Below are 19,017 nucleotides of genomic sequence, written 5' to 3'. Positions count from 1 at the left end.
TTTGTCATTGACGTAAATAATACTTATTATACTGAAATATTCATAATTTGTGATTAAATAATATCTGTTGTCAGGGTTGCAGGTAGTCAGTAGCAGTTATATAAATGGTCAGTGTAACTTAGATTTGCATTACAGCAACACAAACAGCCACATCAGCGTCTGCAAACATCAACAAGGAGATGAGGAGGGTCAGAAAGTCACCAGACTCCATTATAAAATCACTCAATTTTGTGAGTTGTTCACTTCGGAGGGACTTTATAATCTTTGTGGAACTCTGTCTCTGGTAAATTCTTAATTATTGTGGTCTTCTAGATAATTCGGCAAAATGTTCTTCAATAAGTTGTTTCTTTCTTTGTGCAAAAACATTGTGTCTGTTTCTTCCAGACGTGTTCGTGTTTGTTGGCACAGAGAGTGAACATGCGGCTTCACGACCAAAGAAAGTTTTCATATCCTGTTTCTATCCTCATGCTTTCTCTTTCTCTCTCTTTCTGCTGCACACTTGTTTTTCATCAGCTGGTTTTTATAACGCCTGGTTTCCGGAGGTGCTGCAGCCCCTCAGCGCCCCCCGTGTTCCTGCAGCCATGGTTGTTGGTTCTATATTAGTTCCCACCACAGATGAATGACTTTACTGCTTTCATGGGAGCTCTGGCCTCCCCGGCTCCCACATAACTCAAACCCTGATTACAGCTGCAGCTCCTCTGGAATATGATTAAATAAATTAATGGGTTGCACCTTCTGCAAATATAGAGAACCATAAGGGTGCTATCATTATCAGTGTGATTGTCTCCCAGAGGTTTAAATGCACTTGAACTGCTGCTTTGCTGCCTCACAAACTCAGTCAGTTTGATTTCTTGGTCGTCTGTATGTGAACATGTGCAGGACAAAGACTGCACACAGACAAATGTCACTTTTCCCACCATGTGTTGACCATTAAGTGATCTGACATTTAATTATTTTAGCAAAAATGTGTCTTAATGACAAATTCATTCTCAGCAGACGTCCAAATATTTGGATTCTACAACAAATCATCTGTGAATCAGCTGGTTAAAGTGTTTTATGTTGGTCATAAACAGGGTTAATTCATCATTACTACCCACTACAAAGTTTTATTGGGTCTTTCTGCCTGTAACTGTGATATTCACATGAGAATCATGGTTTTATTTACTCAGATTTAGCTTCAGGAGGCCGAGACAGTGCTTCAGTGTCTGCTCACTGCAGGAACACGGAGCTCATCTCCACGTCTGCATTATTCAGAAGATGGAAAAGACAGGAAATAAAGTAGGATTGATTAATTATCACACAATAACACCTGTCAGAGTAAATAAAGACCCAGTGTGAAGTGTGAGGATTTAATGTTCAGCCGTTTGCCAAAGACATTAATCATGTAATGCAAAAAAATTGTTTAACATATTTTGTATTCAAACAAAGTCATTTATAAGGAAAGACACGTTTTCTGCCTCATTTCCGAGGCGAGGTCGCAGAAGTCGAGACTTCCCTCCATCAGCAGCGATCTGCAGCTGGACGTCGTGATGACGAGACGCAGAACTTTAACCTTCACGGTGAACCTCGGGCCGAAAGCACACATGTGTCATCTCAAGATGCAGAGTAGTGCAACAATTATTTATTTTTGCTCTGACAATTTTACCCAAATATCCATATAAATTCCAGAGCAGTGAAATGAAGTGTTTCACAGAACAGTTCTCTGCAGAAACCCTGAGAGAGAAGTGAGGGAGAGAATGTGATGGACGGTTTCAGAACCTGAGTTCAGAACTTAAACGTGTGAAAAACAAAGATTTACCACAAAAATCGTTCTAAGTTCCTCGATTTGTTTCACTTCCACAGAAAACAAGCCCCCTCACAAAAAATAGAACATCATGAACACTTTTATATTGATTTGATTATTAATAATTCAGTATTACGCCCGATAAAAATGTCTAAACAATACTGTAAAATAACAGTAAATAAGGATTGGAATTTAATAAAAACAATATGTTTCCCTCAATAAAATACAGTTTTTGTTGGGGTTTTGGTCTGTTAGTGTTCAATTAAAGATATTTACAGATTTAAAAACAATGTTATCACCTTTAAATATGGTGGAACACTGTTATAATACAAATAATGAGGCTAAATATTGCAGAATAATGCTGTTTATAGCTGGGTTTTTGTGTTAAAATGGTAAACTGCACTTTAAACATTTAGGTTTATGCAATACATTGACAGAAAGTTGATTAAAAACACGTTTATTCAATATTTTTGTTGTGAAAATGTCCACAAGACATTTTAGTGTATGTAAATGTGTAAATGTACAATACTAACTTTTAGTCTTAATGAAGTTACAGAATTGAACCTGAATGTAACAGTTTAGTCTATTAAAAATCTCAGTATTTATGAAATGATGATAAAAAAAAGTAGTTTTATGGGGAAAAAACAAAAATACATGTTGTGTTCATTCACAGGAACAGATTTCTGTACATTCACACTCTTTTGCGTGTATTTAAAAATAGAATAAACGTGAAATTACTGTAAAATATGACATTTTGTTGACAGTTAGCTGTTGGACTCGTCTCCTGCCAGCTGTCTCCGTCAGAGGTGAAGCAGCAGCGGCTTCAGTCTGAGCTCGCTGGCGGACGAATCCTTAAAACGGTTTATACGTCAGCACATCTGCAGGCACGACTGTTTATAGCTGCTCGGTGCGGCCTCGCTGCAGAGCGCCGTGGACCGCCGGCCGTCCTACAGAGTGCGGAGACGCAGTAATCGTTCAGACGTGAGGCCGAGGTCTTCAGAAACACGCTGGTCGCCTCCACACATCTGGACGATCTCTGCTGCAACAATTGATCGGACAGTGAACGCGTCTGTGTGATGTGTCGTCCTGCAGGGCGGTCACCAGCTCTTGTCATCTGATTCAGAGGACTCGTCTCTTGGATGAGAAGATCGATACCACTCTCATGTCGTGTCTTGAACCAGCAGCGACGCTGCACAGAAGCGCCGGGCAGATTGAATAAACGGAGTCTTGTTGTGTGTCCTCTGCTTCCAGTCTTAAACTTGGATTGCTGCTGTTTGTTTGGCGGTTAAAGTCATCAGACGTCGACTTTCTTTTAGAGCAATTTGAGCCAGAAACGACCCCGACACCCCCACTCCACGTCCGCCGCGATGTTCGTAAGTGGTGTTGATACGGCAGATTTCAGCTTCAGCGGGATGCCAGCAGACAGACGGACGTGGATGAGTCATGAAGCTGATGTGCTCCTCTGGGTTTTCTGTGTGTTTGAACTCATTATGCTGAGCTTTGTGCCACAGGGTTCAGTTTAAACCTAGAAGTCTGGAGTTCCTCCTGCTGGAGTCGATATACAATTTGATTGCTTTTCTCCGTTTGTGTACATATTGCTCGTTAAACGCGAGTCAGTCGGTGCAGATGGAGCGGCAGGCTTCATGTTACACTCCTGTTCAAGGAAAACTAAAGAAACCTCATCATAGTGTTACAGTCTTGTCCTTCTGCGTAGGAGGGCTGTCCATGAATCTTCCAATTAGCTGCTGTATGAAAAAATAAGTTTTAATCATCAATATTTCAGTAAGTTCAGCGTGTGAAGAGTAGAGGCTGTAATAGACTTTATATTTGGACGGTTCTGGTCCCGTTGTGCAGCTCGTGGTTCAGAGAGGATGTCATTTATTAGAATTCTGCTTTAATAATACAACAAAACAATTTTTCCATCTTTAGAATACATAAATAGTCATTTGAGAATGATTCAGCTGCCACACAGCGGTGTAAACGCTGCTAATCGCTGCCTCGCACAAACACTTAGCTCACCTCCAAACATGGAACTTTTCTTCTGTTGAATTCAGCATAATAAAGGAAAAGATTGCTGCACCGAGACAGCTATTGAATCTGACAACCTGTCTTCAAGGTTTCAAAACGAGCTTCATCGTCTTCGTAGGGACATTTTTAAAAAAGGCTGCAGATGCATCCGTGATTATAGCTGCAGCTGCGGCTGACAGAACATATGTGACGTTGGATTTCAACAATTTTATCAACCACAAAAAAAGTGGAAACGGTTCAAAAGTCTCCTCGTCTGTTTTCTGCCTCCGCTGCCTCACTCTTATTCTGAAGGACACACGTTGAAGATATAATATGTGAGATTTCTGCATCTCAAACTTTGTCTTCTTGCATCATCACAGATGTTTCCAACAATGTTCAAACCGGAGAAATCCACAAGTTTGCTGGAGGTGCTGAAACGTCCAGGAGTCGGAGAACGAGACGAAACGCGGAGTCAATAAAACTTTAAAACGTTACTTAGTCTGTGATTGTGTCTGTCCGAGTCACATCAGATAGATTTTCATCAGAAAACTTGGTTCAAAATAATCAAAAAGTCGTCTCTGAGCTCTCCTCCCGTCGGATCAGAGCGGGATCTGATGTGACTCCAGGTGTTTATTCCTCCAGAAGGTCCGACTCTGCACCGGATTGCACTCAAGAGGCTCCAGTGATTCATGTTCTTTATAAGAGTTCTGTGAGAACGTTATTACAATCAATCATATCTGTGAGTTAACTATTATGTTTATGATAGAGCCAGGAGAGGATTAGCCTAGCTTAGCAGCCAGATCTGGTCCAACATTCCTGCGTTAGGGATGTAAACACCCACACCGTTAGCAGATATGTATGAAAATTAGGGCTGTCAAAGTTTAATAACTCGTTAATGCAACATCCTCTTAACGCTGTTAATTTTTTTAACACTCGGTATAAAAAAAAAAGGAACGCGCATTGTTTGATTTACGGCCGTCGGTGGCACCTGTAGTCTTGATCCAGAGGTTGTCAGAAGAATAAGAAAGGGAATCAGAAGAAGAAGAAGCAGGGTTGGCGGAAAAAACATGGTGGACTGAAAAGCGAAAGTGAAAGTAAATGGAGAAAGGACTTATGAACGGCAAATTCACTTTCCAAACACTGCCAGATGGTTCGGTCCATAGGACAAAATCATGAAATGAGTTACCACTGAAGTACGTCGAGTCTCAGATATCATGTTCAAGACAAACACACGGCAGATGCAGAGAGCCCACCGCCCCCCTCGCCAAAAGCAGACATCACCATGTTTTGATCCCATTTAGGGTGAGGGGATATTTTTTGAGCCTTTTATTTTCCTGCATGATTTGAAGTGTTGAATAAACATTTTCGTAAAGCAAGCATATTTGCCCTTTCTTATGTTGTTAAAAGTATTAAGAACATGAAAAAATACATTAAGGTACATTTAGAACAGAAAGAAATGTGCCAGATTCATTTGCGATTAATCGCGATTTAAAAAATTAATCGTTTGACAGCCCTAATAAAAACGGTAAAGATCTCCTTATCGATAAGAAGGTAAGAGAATTAATAAGTCTTTCACCCCGAAAACGTCCAACTATTCCTTTAAACAAGTGAACTGTTGACATCGACCTGTGGAAGCAGCGGGACTGAAGCTGCCTGGATTCAGGAGCCGGACACGTAGGTGAAGAGTTTAAGGTTAAGAATCTAATCTGGGTGAGTTTCTCTCTTCGACGTGAGAGAGAAAAGAGCCAAATCTCCTCAGCAAGCTCAGATTTTATTATTGGCAGAGAGCGACTCCGCCATAGACAAACCTCGAAATATTCCTCAAAGAGTTAGCCCCTGCCAAAGTATATCATGCAGCTCTTAATTTAGTGCAGAAAGTTCTGCTTAGTGCCAGCGAGCTACTCTTGATCAAAGTCATTAGTCACTTGATTTGGACTCTTTGCTGCTGAATAATTGAGGCTGTGAGAGGATAAAGGATTTGACTATGCTGGCTCGCTAGTTAAGAGAAATAAAGAGAGCTCCCCTCTCTGAGAGAGAGGCTGGAGGAGGAGGAGGAGAGAGATGGAGAGAGGGCAGGAAGAACTGAGGGATGGAGAGAAAAACAGGAGGAAGGGAAGAGAGTAAATTAGAGAGAGATTGAAGCGGAGGGAGTGTGAGTCTGATTTATGCTTTGTCTGCTCGCAGCTCTGTCCACCACGGTCCTGATGAAACATTTAACACTGAAATATCTGTAAAACTACCACCCACGTCTGGAGAGAAGTGCTCGCTAAGTCCAGACAAGTTTGCTCGTCTCTCCTCGAGCTCGGTTCCGGGGGTTTTTCCTTTCAACTTAAAGCCGTTCGTTCACAGCTCTTGGCGCTCTGACTCTTACTTTACTTCCCTTCTGGGGGAGTGCAGCTCGCCCCGTGAGCATATATCAAAAAGATAATACCGCTTTGATTTATGTTATCTGAGATGATGTAATATACAATAAAATGTTCAATCTTTTTTTACTTGTTTTCATTTTAAGTCTCCTGCTTCTGATTGATACCGGCGATTCATCTCCTCTCAGACCTGTGATGTATTTTCTGAACACACAATCTGTTGAATCCGCTCGTCAGCGCGCATATAAAGGAAGGAGACGCCCGAAAGAAGAGATTCGTATTCCGTCCGTGTGTTTACAAGACGCTAAACAGGCTGGAAATAACTGTGGCCAGTAATATGTAGATTACATTTTTCTGTAAATAAGGGTTCATTAGAATAAAGCACAAATAATCCATCGCCCCGCGGTCGTTTTACTCTATTCAGCAAAATCCTGTGGCTGCAGCGGCCGAGAGAATTAAAATGCTAAATGCTGAGTTTTCTGCTGTTTCAGCCTGATGGGACGACCGCGGTGCCGTGCGGAGGAAAGTGCATCCATCACGCTGCGTGTCACCACTGCAGGCTGATGTTTGAGCTGTTAGCACGTCACATCAGGATGAATGTGGAGCAGAGTGTGAGTGTTGATGCTCACCTGAGAGCCGGTCAGGTGCGTCCGGCCTGAAGGCCTCAGCACGCTTCAGACAAACTCGTTTGTGCAGAGTCTCGTCGAGCGAAGGCAGGAGGAGGAACACGCCTGCAGGCAAATATGAGCTGCTGAATACGAGGTGCACATTTTAATTAGATGCCGGGAGGGATTCGTAGTATTGCATTTGTTTGTTTCCACAAAAAATTAAAGCATCATTATGTAGTGGAGATTTGTACGAGTTGGTGCCCCCTCCAGGTTCATGAGTGACACAACATACATCTTATGTCACTGTAGTCAGATGTAGTGGCACGTTATGAGCTAACTGCTAACAAAACTCCACACATCATTTCAGTGTTACGTCTTAAAAAACGTAAGTCTTGAACTAAAACATGCTCAGACATATTTGCCAGACAGAAACACCTGGCTGACGTCCTGGCTGGTGTTCTCTCCGGGATGTTTGGGTCGAAGAACTTGTGCAGCGTGAGAAAAAATGTCTGCCGGATGATTTTTTATTAACGTTAGCGAACGCTATGCTAAAAGAGGTCTGAGCACACGTACGGCTGCTCCGACAGATGGACTTTAATTTCTCTGTTATGATGGTTCCTGTCTGATGAAGCTCGGGATTAACAGCCAGAACAAACTTCTCTTTACTTTCCTCTTTACCTGGCTGACGGGTGATGAGTCCTGTCGATCAAATATGTGATTGGTTGCCGGAAAAAGAGCAAAAGCAACGACCGCAGCACCTTCTGGAAAATGTATATCCAGCTAGAGACGCTTGAAGCAGACGCACAAAAAGAAAACTACTAAGACTCTCAGTGGTGTTGACATTTGAGTCATGTGACCGTGATGAACATTAACTTTTTGCAAACTGCTGAAGATTATCTTGATGAACAAAACCTGCAAGTGTCATAAACTTGTGCTTGATTGTGTTGGCAGTAATTACAGGTTGCTTTCAGGAGACTCACAGAAAGTTGAGGCAGAACGGAGAGGCACCAGAGAGAAAACAAGAAAACATTTTTGTCTGTAAATATGATCCAGTTTCACCAGAACCGGTGATAGTCGGTTCTGTGTGTGATGTAGTGACATGAAGCGTTACACACTCTGATGCTTCAGCCTTTAGAAATATGACACTACTGGGGAACTGGACACGTGAGGACGTTTTGTGGCGCTTAAATAACTTCTAAAGAGTAAAATGTGGTTCAGTGCCGTTTTTTTCTCCCCAGCAACTGAACACAGCGACACCGGTGACAGATTCTGGCTGCAGCGGCTCCAGGACGCTGGATTACTTTTCTCCAAAGCATCAGATTAGCTGAAAGTTAAAAAAAAAAACGTCTCCTGGAGTCTATTTCTGTACTTTGTTGCGTTTGTGTTTATTCTTTTAAAGTCACTATATAAATGGAGTTGACTGGGCTGCCTGCTCTTAGGTATGTGCTGGTTTGAAGAGATCACAGACCAGCTGGGTCGGTAAACATGAAGTTTAACTGCAGATCAGAACTTTTCAGCCTCTCGCTGACGTTTTGCAGCTTTTTCACATCTGCTGCACTCAGGGAAGATTTCCGAGGCGCCTCAGTGGAAGTTAAACTTCTGTGAACTTTAGTGTTTAATAACAGAATGAACACGTTGGCAACAAAAGATATCAGCTCACTCTAACCTGTTAGTCTGCTGAGGTGAACGTACTCGACAAAACCCTGAAAAACTCCAGAAGAGCAAAAAGTGGACTGACTGTTTAATGTCTTAAACTTGTTTCAGCTTTTGCTTTAAGTTTTGATGAATATGTGTCGTGCACGTTTCTCTTTCCTCCACGTTTTATCCAGTGTTGGGGAACAACACAACGTAACTTGTAAAACTACATGTAGTTTCAGCCTGGCAGCAGTTTGAACAAACTACATTTCTACCCCTGGAGAAATGTAGTTTTAGCTTTAGCAACTACTTACTCATTATAATCGTTTAACTCAGGGTTAAATAAATCACCAGATGGTGTGTGTGAAACAAAATATAACAGCCTACAAAAAATTCAAATGCCAGCAGAAATATGCTTCTCAACTCGAGAGGAAAAAGTAGAAAAAAAGTCAAAATTGTTGTTGTTTCCGGCTTGCAGGTCTCACATGTGAACACGCAGGTCGTGTCTGCAGATGCATCTATATCCAACATGTACATGCTCAAATATGGCCGTGGTCAGGCTGGTGCGTTCAGGGTGCATCGGTGGTAGCAGGAGGGTCGTCCATGATCTGCTTGTGCCATATGAGCTCTGCCTTCATGGCACAAAGCTCCGCCCACTCTGTGAAGCACCTGAGTGCTGCCAGGACGAGCCAATCAGAGGCAGCGTTGGCTTGGCATGTCACAACATGTTTCAAGCCCTTTTTCAAGGAAAATTAAATAAAATGTATGTTATATAGTTCTTTTTTAAATAAAAAATATTTCATGTTATTGGTCAAAATTGTAGTTTGTAATTAAGTAGTTAAATTACAAAAAATGACCCAAAAAGTAGTTGAATTACTTGACGCAGCACAACATATGAATGTAGTTTAACTACCAGCAAGTTTCGGCAAATTGTAGTTAAGCTGTGTAGTTCAACTACATGTAGTTTACGTCTCCTCAACACGGGTTTTATCCTCCTGTGAACATTAACGCTCTTGTGATAATAACATGTTTTAAACCACGTGTTGACTTATCTTCCTCCTCCTCTTCCTCTTCCTCTTCCTCCTCCTCCTCTTCTTCCTCTTCCTCTTCCTCTTCTTCTTCCTCTTCCTCTTCCTCTTCCTCCTCCTCTTCCTCCTCTTCCTCTTCCTCTTCCTCCTCCTCTTCCTCTTCCTCTTCCTCTGTGTCTCCAGGCTGTGAGAGTGACTTCTGGGGGCCCCACTGCACCAACAAATGTCAGTGCCGGAACGGAGCCAAATGCAACCCGATCACCGGAGCCTGCGTCTGCACCGACGGCTACCAGGGCTGGCGCTGCGAGGAGCCCTGCGACGCCGGCTTCTACGGGAAGGACTGCATGTTGGAGTGTCAGTGCCTCAATGGCGCCACCTGCCACCATCAGACCGGCGAGTGCCTCTGTGCGCCCGGATACACCGGAGCCTTGTGAGTGCTTAATTCCTCCCAGCTGGATGTGACGCTTGTGGCTCAGAAGCCGCTGAAGTCAAACGCTGAAATTAGACAAAAAGCAGTTTATGTCACAGCTGTTCGCCATCTTCCACCTTCTGCCCACCTTTGAGCTCATCAGTCTTAATATCCTACAAGATGAAGCCGTTTTACTTGAATCTGCTCGCTAACAGCTCAGTGAGACAGATGTTTAATATTCTCTCCATTTTAAATCGTCTGTTTTCTTCACACAGTTCTGTGTTCAACACATCTTCATCAGCGCTGTAAAAAAAAAGTAAAAGAACATTATAGATGTGTTTTTTTACTTCAAATGTTGATAAGATGAATTTAAAAATGCTCTTCTTTGGCTCTGATGCATCTTGTAATCTGAAAATAATCCTTAGTTGCAGAATTACAGTACAATCTTGACGATTACAAAAACAGGAAACAGAAGGAAGCGACTCGTTCCTCTTGTGTTGCAGTTTGAAAACGCTCTTGAAAGGTTTTGTGTTCTCAGAGCTCCTCATACAATCAACGAAATCACACAGTTTGTGTCTGAAATGAAAAAAAAAGTGCAGCCAAAAAACACTCAAGACAAAACGAAAAACAATCTTGTTCCTCAGGACGGCGTTTCACACCGACGAGGAAAACAAGACTGGAAACGAAATAACAGACAGAAGTTCACCTCTCCGCTCTGTAATCTGCTGTCGGTTTACGTCACAGCTGTTGTAGTTGACTGAATCAGAGACGTTCACGCTCACATCACACGTGCTGGTTCTGTTCTGTCTCCAGGTACCAGATCTGTTGTGTCGCCCACGAGTGACATTCAACGTCCTGTTTTTGTCTCCTTTAGTTTTGATTGGTCGGGTCGATTTTCTAACTAAAATCTCTCTAATTGTTCCTGAACTTTATCCTCTGAGTGTCCAGCCTCCATATTCCAGATAAGAGGAGAGTTGATGAAAATGTCAATAAGCTCATTTGTGTTGCCGTCGTGTCCTTGCAGAACCGAGCTGAACCAGCGCCAGTGAGCGGAGCATGTGCCTCGGGTAAAAACGAAAAAATAGATCTGATCTCTGGTCTTCCTAAAAGTTTTATTTCCTCTTTTGGTTCGTGTTCGTTTCAGGATTCAACCCTTCAAACCCTTCAAGTTGCACTGAAAAAATCAGAATGCAGGTTCCATCCTATAAAGTGGATTTGAGATTTATCAATCAAAGATGGGATCATTTTCAAACCGGATCATCAGAACCTGCTTAAACAAAGTTTTTATGCTCCTCATCTTTCGTGCTTCCAGACTAAACACACTGTTGGAAATTAGTTTAAAGCAAAACACTCAAGATGCAACCGAGGCTTTTTTTGTGACCTTCGTCAAACCTTCGTTTAAAAGCATAATTACGATGAAAGAGGCACTTTTAAGATTTACCGTATTCTCGTTTTCGGGTCAAACTCATTTTCAATGGGAGTGCTACGAGCACTTTTACGATAGCATCAAAATCTCTCTGTTTAAAACAGTAAGAAGTCTCGACACAACATGAAACTTTGCTGGTAGTATCACCAGGGTCTCTACACATGAACACGAGCATTGAGAACATTGTTTGTGTACACAGAGTTTACTAAAAAGAAGGTTTTTGAACAACTCACGTTAGCAGTAGCTTGTTCCGCTCGCCGCCGTCCTGCCAGTGGAGAAGTGTCGATCTCAGAATGTGACGTAACCTGGAGGACAGTTAAGGTGGAACTACTGTCTTCCAGCAACAACTATCCACGCCAGATCTCACGTGACTTTTCCGGCTTTTGATTTCAGTATTGTTTCTTATATGAGGCTCCTTTTTCAACTTCAAGGTCAATATTGTTTTTCGCTAACAACAAAACAACAAATTATCCTGCATTTATATGGAACTGAGCTTTAGGAGCGTTCCACCTTAACTGTCCTCCAGGTTACGTCACATTCTGAGATCGACACTTCTCCACTGGCAGGACGGCGGCGAGCGGAACAAGCTACTGCTAACGTGAGTTGTTCAAAAACCTTCTTTTTAGTAAACTCTGTGTACACAAACAATGTTCTCAATGCTCGTGTTCATGTGTAGAGACCCTGGTGATACTACCAGCAAAGTTTCATGTTGTGTCGAGACTTCTTACTGTTTTAAACAGAGAGATTTTGATGCTATCGTAAAAGTGCCCGTAGCACTCCCATTGAAAATGAGTTTGACACGAAAACGAAAATACGGTAAATCTTAAAAGTGCCTCTTTCATCATAATTATGCTTGTAAACGAAGGTTTAACTCAGGTACATTCACAAAAAAAGCCTCGGTTGCATCTTGGTGAGTTTCACTTTAAGTCTGAACCTCAGTGAGTCTGATGATCTCCGTGTCTGTTGTGTTTCTCCCTCCAGCTGTGAGGAGCCTTGTCCTCCTGGTAAACATGGCTCCCTGTGCGAGCAGCGCTGTCCCTGTCAGAACGGAGGAACGTGTCATCACGTCACCGGAGAGTGCTCCTGTCCCGCCGGCTGGGTGGTACGACCTGATCCCACATGTTCATCAGAGCTCAGCTAGTCGGGACTCTTTCTGCCCAAATCTCAGACTGTCATGTTCGAATGTGAAGCTGAAAATGAATGTTTTGTGATTTTATGTGTTTATAGGCTGAAAAAAGCTGCTTTAATAGAAGTTAGCGTCATCGTGAGTCACAAATATTCACTTCAGACGTCACAGGAGAAAACTTTTGTAAGAATAAAGAGTTTAGTCTTCACACTGAATCTGCTCCGACTCTTGCAGATTGAATTTCCTGGTTTTTATGATAGTTTTAATGTTTTATACTCCAAAGTTTTTGTACAGCTGATTGTGTTCAGACGTCATGAAACATTTAGGAAAGCAGAATTTCGACACAGTCTCAGAGAGTTTCTGGAGATCTGTTTTTCTCACAACAAGGAACTGAATCATTTTTACTTTTAGTTTATTTATCCTCTTTGTATCAGAACTGAAAGTCAATTATTGGCTTGTTTCAAATCATTTAAATGTCAGTATCAACGTCACATCGAAGGGTTTTTCTTCCACGACAGAACTTATGTCGTCTGTCGTTCACTGACGATCTCTTTACACTCTTTGTTGTCTCATAACTGATGTGTCGGTCATGTCTCCGTCCTCAGGGTCCGGTCTGTGCACAGCCGTGTTCGTTCGGCTCGTTCGGCATCAACTGCTCTCAGGAGTGCACGTGTCGTAACGGAGGCCTGTGCGACCACATCAGCGGTCAGTGCCAGTGCACCGCCGGATACATCGGAGAGAGGTACAGTACGACCGGATCACGTCAGACTGTACGTGACTGAATCATCTGCAGAGGTGTAGAGTGTCTACCTGTCTGTGGACATGCTATGACATCACAACAGTGAAGGATACAGTCAGGAAACCTCACAGGTGTAATTTAGATCGAAATGAAGGCTGAGTTTAAAAAATGGATTTGGTCCGAGCAAGAGGGCAGAAGTAACGAGACACCTGATGTCCCCGCCCACATTCAGATATATTTACATATTCCTGGACACACCTGTCGTAGCAGGAACTATCAATCAATCAATGAACCTTTATTTATATTCAAGAGATAGTTTTGCAAGACTAAGAAAAAGGAAAAAGTTCACTCACAGCGGTTTCACACTGGCAGGGCTCCGGCACGGTTCTGGTTCCCGAACTTCGAACCGGCCGGCGCGTTCAGACCGAAAAAATAATTGGTTCGGAACCTGAAAAGTCGGTTCGCAGCGGAACCTAAAAGTAGTTGTTTTTTCCTTGCGAACTGTGACAACATCAGTGGGCGTGTCGAGCAGGAGAGCAGGAAGAGAAGGAAAGAAAGCAGAGAAGAGAAGTGTTTGGTGCCGATTTGGGCATCACCCATGCTTTGTTAGATACGGTGTAGGCTAACAGTTAGCGTTAGCTACGTCTGCATAACTGTTATAACATTAAACTTATAAATTTACTTTTTACATACCATTCTCCTTGTACATAATCGTCTTCTACTACCTATCATCATCAGTTGGTGCATGTTGATGTGTTGGATGTGAGCAAAGAGCTGCAGTAACAAAACAAACGCTCGTAAATAATCCACACGACCTGCCATTTTTCCGTTGCTGTGTTTACTTCCGCTTGTGTGACGCGGAATGACGTCCTCCCACTTTGGTTCCACTTAAACTGGTGTGAAAGCGGGCTGGTTCGCCAGACAGCACCAAGGTTCTGAGACTCCAGAACCAGAACCGTGCCAGTGTGAAACCGCTACCAGATAAAACCCTGAAGATGTTGCTGTTATGTCCGATGTTGTCATTAATTAAATAAAATGCTTGGAAGAAAAATAACATCCTCTAACTCAGAGTTAACATACAGTTAACACAGCTGTGTGATTAGAAACACAACGATATGATGTAATCTTAATATCCCTCCTCCTCCTCTCTCCTCAATAATAATGCTTTTACTGCCATTATTCATTTTTCTCTTTTCTCCGCCCGCCCCCGATCACCCAAAGTGGGAGACTTTCACCACCAGCCATTTAAAATTGCTTCCTCCTTTATTTCCTCCGTCATGTCCGCCTCTCTCCAGCCTCACCTCCTCCCTCAGGTCTCTCTCTCCTCCTCCCCCTCTGTCCATCTTTGCCTCTCTCCCCTTCCATCCTTCCTCCCAATTGAGCCAAATTACCTCCATTCATTTAGGCCCCCGACAGGTGAATTAGCCTACATGGAATAATTCTTAGATTGAGTTCTCCTCCAGTCCGTCCACGTTCTAATGGAATTAGCCGAGATAAGAGTCCTGAGGAAGTCGGCGTGATTTAAACGTGACACACGGCAGAAATCCTCACTGAGCTATTTTAATTGAGTGATTTGTCTATTTCTTAATGGCACCAACGTGCGGACGTGTTGGGAATGATGCGGAGACGGCGGCAGAACTTGAGCTTTAACTCGGCCTCGATCATTTTCTGTTCACTTCTGTCCGTTCCCTGACGCTCGTTGTGAAGACCTCTCAGATTCTCAGCATAATGTGTCACCTGTTAACCTCCTGATGGTTCACAGAGCCGTGTGTGGAAAATGGAGAGTGACTCAGTCAGAGAAGAAGAATCATTAGTCTTTGGATTTAAATAAATAATAAGAAGTCATTCTTGTATTAAACTGTCCAGAAAATGACCAGATCTTTGTTATATATTTTTGAGTTGTGCAGGTTGCTCAATGTCCCGCTGCGTTTCTATAAGTTGTCTATAAACGAAATCTAATTTAAAACTTTACCTCGTCTGTGAACATGGCTGTCTGAGTCGCGTCAGATTCTGATCAGTTCTGCTGGTTGTAAACATCAGCAGTGAAGCGAGTGTGACGTCGGGATAGTTTGTGTTTATTTGCGTCACTAACGCAGCGTTTGTCTGCTCTAAACAGCCAGTTTACTCTGCTGTGCACCAGCTGTGAGCTAATGTTAGCAAGCAATTCAGGCGAAGGAGTGAAGTCAGCACTCAGCAGAGACTCTGGTTCTGGTTCTGGTTCTCTGTCTCCTCATCTGTTTGTGAAGTAAAGTCCATTTCCCCTTCAGCTCCAGTCGGCAGTCAACATTACCTCCGGATCACTGCTGCAGTCCGGCTGATCGACAGGAGGGAAGATAAATCCAGAAAGTCAGAAAGTCATCTCTGAGCTCTCCTCCCGTCGATCAGAGCAGAACCTGACGTGACTCCAGGTGTTTATTCCTCCGGAGTGTCCGGTTCTGATCCGGACTGTCCAGCCGGCTGCAAACACCTTTTTCTTTGTTTTGTCAGTGAGCGCTCTAGTGGCAGACGTTTAAAGGGATGTTCCGGTGTAAGTTTAATCCATGGTCTAAATCACCGTGAAACTGTGTTAGACTCCCTCTGGAGAGATCAAGTTAGCAGACCGCTAATTTACGGAGTTTTATCAACCTCAGAAACAACCGCACGACAACAATACACTGCAGTAAATGGATCCAAATATAAACCGCCACCAAAAAGCCACAAATAATGCTCAGAACAGCACCAAACTTCAGCAACAGTACAAATAGGGTCTCAGCACATAGTCCAGGGCATCTAACCTCCGCTAGCTCCCTCTGTCCTGTTCAGAGTGTTTCTCTGTGGTGTGACTGTTGCAGAGACAGTGTTAGCAGCCTGGCTACAGCTAGAAACCCTGAAAACGCTGATCTCAGTGCTGTGAAAAGACAGAGTCAAACACCCAGCTGGATTAATAAGTGTGCTCTTGTTAGAGAATAACTGATTTCAGTTGGTAAAAATTCACAGGAGCCTTTGGAGGGATGAGGAGGATTCTGAAAAACATGTTAAACAACGTTGTATTATCTGTTATATATCTCTGATTTCAGTTTGAGAGACAACCTTTCTCTTTCAGCATGTCTGACCGCAAACACTCATATTTATTGTATCCGTTTCTGTTTTGACACCGACCCAGATGCCAGGATGAATGCCCGGTCGGCACCTACGGGCCGCAGTGTGCCCACAAGTGTGACTGTCAGAACGGGGCCAAGTGTTACCACATCAACGGGGCCTGTCTGTGCAACGAGGGCTTTAAGGGCCCCAGCTGCCAGGACCGGTTCTGTCCCGCCGGCCTGTACGGACTCATCTGTGACAAATACTGCCCCTGCAAAACTGCAAACACACTCAGGTGCTTTAACTCTGTACAACACAGTACGAGCAGAAGAAGGTTGTGTATGAATCCCTGAAACTGTCGACGTCTTTGTTCTGCAATGTCAAGCAGTTTTTGTGCGGATCCTTTCTTTACATGTTTGTACTTCTTCAGTTATAATCCATAAAACCTTCATTTGAGATCTGAAAGGTTGAGTTCAACATGTTTCAGAGTTCTTAAAGTGCCTGGTTCTGGAGATTCAGTCTTCATCTCCGCCCTCCGCGCTGATGTAACGTCAGGTGAAGTGTCGTAGTCCACAAAACATTTCTGGAGCTTCACAGCAGAACAGAGTTGCAGCATTCTGCTAAACAGACGAAGCAACTGAAGCACCGAGATCTCAAATTGATTGGAAAAGATGTTATTTACAACAGTGTGCACGTGCATCCACAAGCCCGGCTGCACGTCGAGGGTCTAGATAACGTCTTTTTTTAAAATCAGTTCATGATCTCGGGGCTTCTGGACACCAGACAAGCTGTATGGGGCCATTTTAAGCTTTTTTGTTTGTTTTTTTAAGTTTTAAATCAAGTCTCCAGCTTCTTCAGGTGTTCAGCAGAATGCTGCGACCAGGGGCTGTTCTAGGGGGGGGGCCAACAGGGGCCAGTGCCCCCGTAACTCTGAGTCTCGACCCCCCTGTGGCCCCCCTGACAGGGAGTCTGCATCAATAATACAATGACAGATTTCTTGCAATAATTTTGTTTTGAAGGGAAAAGCAGAAATAAAGTGTCTCAGCAGTTTACTACCCAATCAAAGTTGCTGAAATTGTAAACACTGCTTTGTCTGAATGAGGGATTTGTCTTTATTTCCGGGTTGTATGTGCCCCCTAACAAAAAAGCCGGCCCCAACCTGGCCCCCCTATTAAAACTGGTCTAGAACCTCCACTGGCTGCGACGCTGTTTTACTGTGAAGCTCCAGAAATGATTTGTGAACTACGACACTTCACCTGACTTTCTATCATCAGGAGGAGGAGAGTTTTTGATGGAACTGTTCCTTTAAGTAGAGACTGATTGACTGACTTCTCCTCTCTCTCGTCCTCTCAGCTGTCACCCTCTGTCAGGAGAGTGCACCTGTGCAGCGGGATGGGCGGGGCTTTACTGTAACGAGACGTGTCCGGCAGGTTACTACGGCGAGGGCTGCAGGGAGCTGTGCGCCTGCGCCAACGGAGCCGACTGCGACGGCATCACCGGAGCTTGTGTGTGCGCTCCGGGTTACATAGTAAGTAGAGAAACACACCGAATCCAGAGAGGAGATGATGATGATGATGATGATTCACATCTAGTGTTAAAAACGCCTGTTCAGACTCACATGAAGTCAATAACAATAACTCTGACTTTCTGCACAGACAGATGATTAAATACACGTTTTTAAAAATTTGAGGACTGCAAATGAAAATCCTATCAGAGCACAGAACACCTCCTCCTCCGCCAATCGCTACGTCCTACTCTCACCGTACTACACGCTGCAGGATGTCACTTTAATCTCATCAGGGAACTGAGACACCGGTGAAATTAACTCCTGCAGGACTCCTCTGTGTGGTTTCTGTGGTTGCCATGGCAGCCAGTTGGGAAATGTTTCAACCATCATCAACTTAGACGGCAGACTGCTGACTTTGGCAGGAAACAGCGGAGATGTCGACGGTTGCTGTGTACTGTATGAAAGAACAATACGAGTCCAGTCGGTCTTTGTAATGAGCAGGTCCAGACTGTGTTCTGTCAGTCAAAGAGACCCAACATCCACTGTGAGCGACAGCAGTGAGGAAACACTAGATTATTGAGATGGGTCGCTACAACATGCTAACCTCACCTGGTACATTAAAATCTGCATCAACAAAACCTGGAAAAAAAGCCTCCCGCACACCGTCCACTTCACTTATGATTTAGTTTATTGACAACGTGTCGGTGCCTCGACCTTCATCTGGTTATCTTTCAGGTTAAAGTGAAACTCTCACCATAATGCACCCTCGGGTCTTCTTGTGAATGTATATGAGTCAAACCTTCGTGTAAAAGCATAATTATGATGAAAGAGGCACTTTTAAGATTTACCGTATTCTTGTTTTCAGGTCAAACTCATTTTCAATGGGAGTGCTACGGGCACTTTTACGATAGCATCAAAATCTCTATTTTTAAAACAGTAAGAAGTCTCGACACAACATGAAACTTTGCTGGTAGCATCACCAGGGTCTCTACACATGAACACGAGCATTGAGAACATTGTTTGTGTACACAGAGTTTACTAAAAAGAAGGTTTTTGAACAACTCACGTTAGCAGTAGCTTGTTCCGCTCGCCGCCGTCCTGCCAGTGGAGAAGTGTCGATCTCAGAATGTGACGTAACCTGGAGGACAGTTAAGGTGGAACTACTGTCTTCCAGCAACAACGTGACGCGAGATCTCACGTGACTTTTCCAGCTTTTGATTTTAGAATTGTTTCTTATATGAGGCTCCTTTGTCAACTTCAAGGTCAATATTGTTTTTCGCTAACGACAAAACAACAAATTATCCTGCATTTATATGGAACTAAGCT

General features: G+C 43.4%; 1 protein-coding gene across 1 annotated transcript in view; it reads left to right on the top strand.

Annotated features, from left to right (window-relative positions):
• LOC115580051 (multiple epidermal growth factor-like domains protein 11) overlaps positions 1-19,017 on the top strand; it is a 124,718-nt gene that overhangs the window by 61,527 nt on the left and 44,174 nt on the right. Inside the window, exons 6-10 of the mRNA XM_030413885.1 lie at positions 9,608-9,854; positions 12,241-12,361; positions 12,991-13,127; positions 16,267-16,479; positions 17,538-17,712. Coding sequence (XP_030269745.1) covers positions 9,608-9,854; positions 12,241-12,361; positions 12,991-13,127; positions 16,267-16,479; positions 17,538-17,712 — 893 coding nt within the window. The remainder of the gene's footprint in view (positions 1-9,607; positions 9,855-12,240; positions 12,362-12,990; positions 13,128-16,266; positions 16,480-17,537; positions 17,713-19,017) is intronic.

The sequence above is a fragment of the Sparus aurata genome, chromosome 4 (genome assembly GCF_900880675.1).
Source record: "Sparus aurata chromosome 4, fSpaAur1.1, whole genome shotgun sequence".
Lineage (NCBI taxonomy): Eukaryota > Metazoa > Chordata > Actinopteri > Spariformes > Sparidae > Sparus > Sparus aurata.
This window is presented reverse-complemented; position numbering and strand designations above follow the sequence as displayed.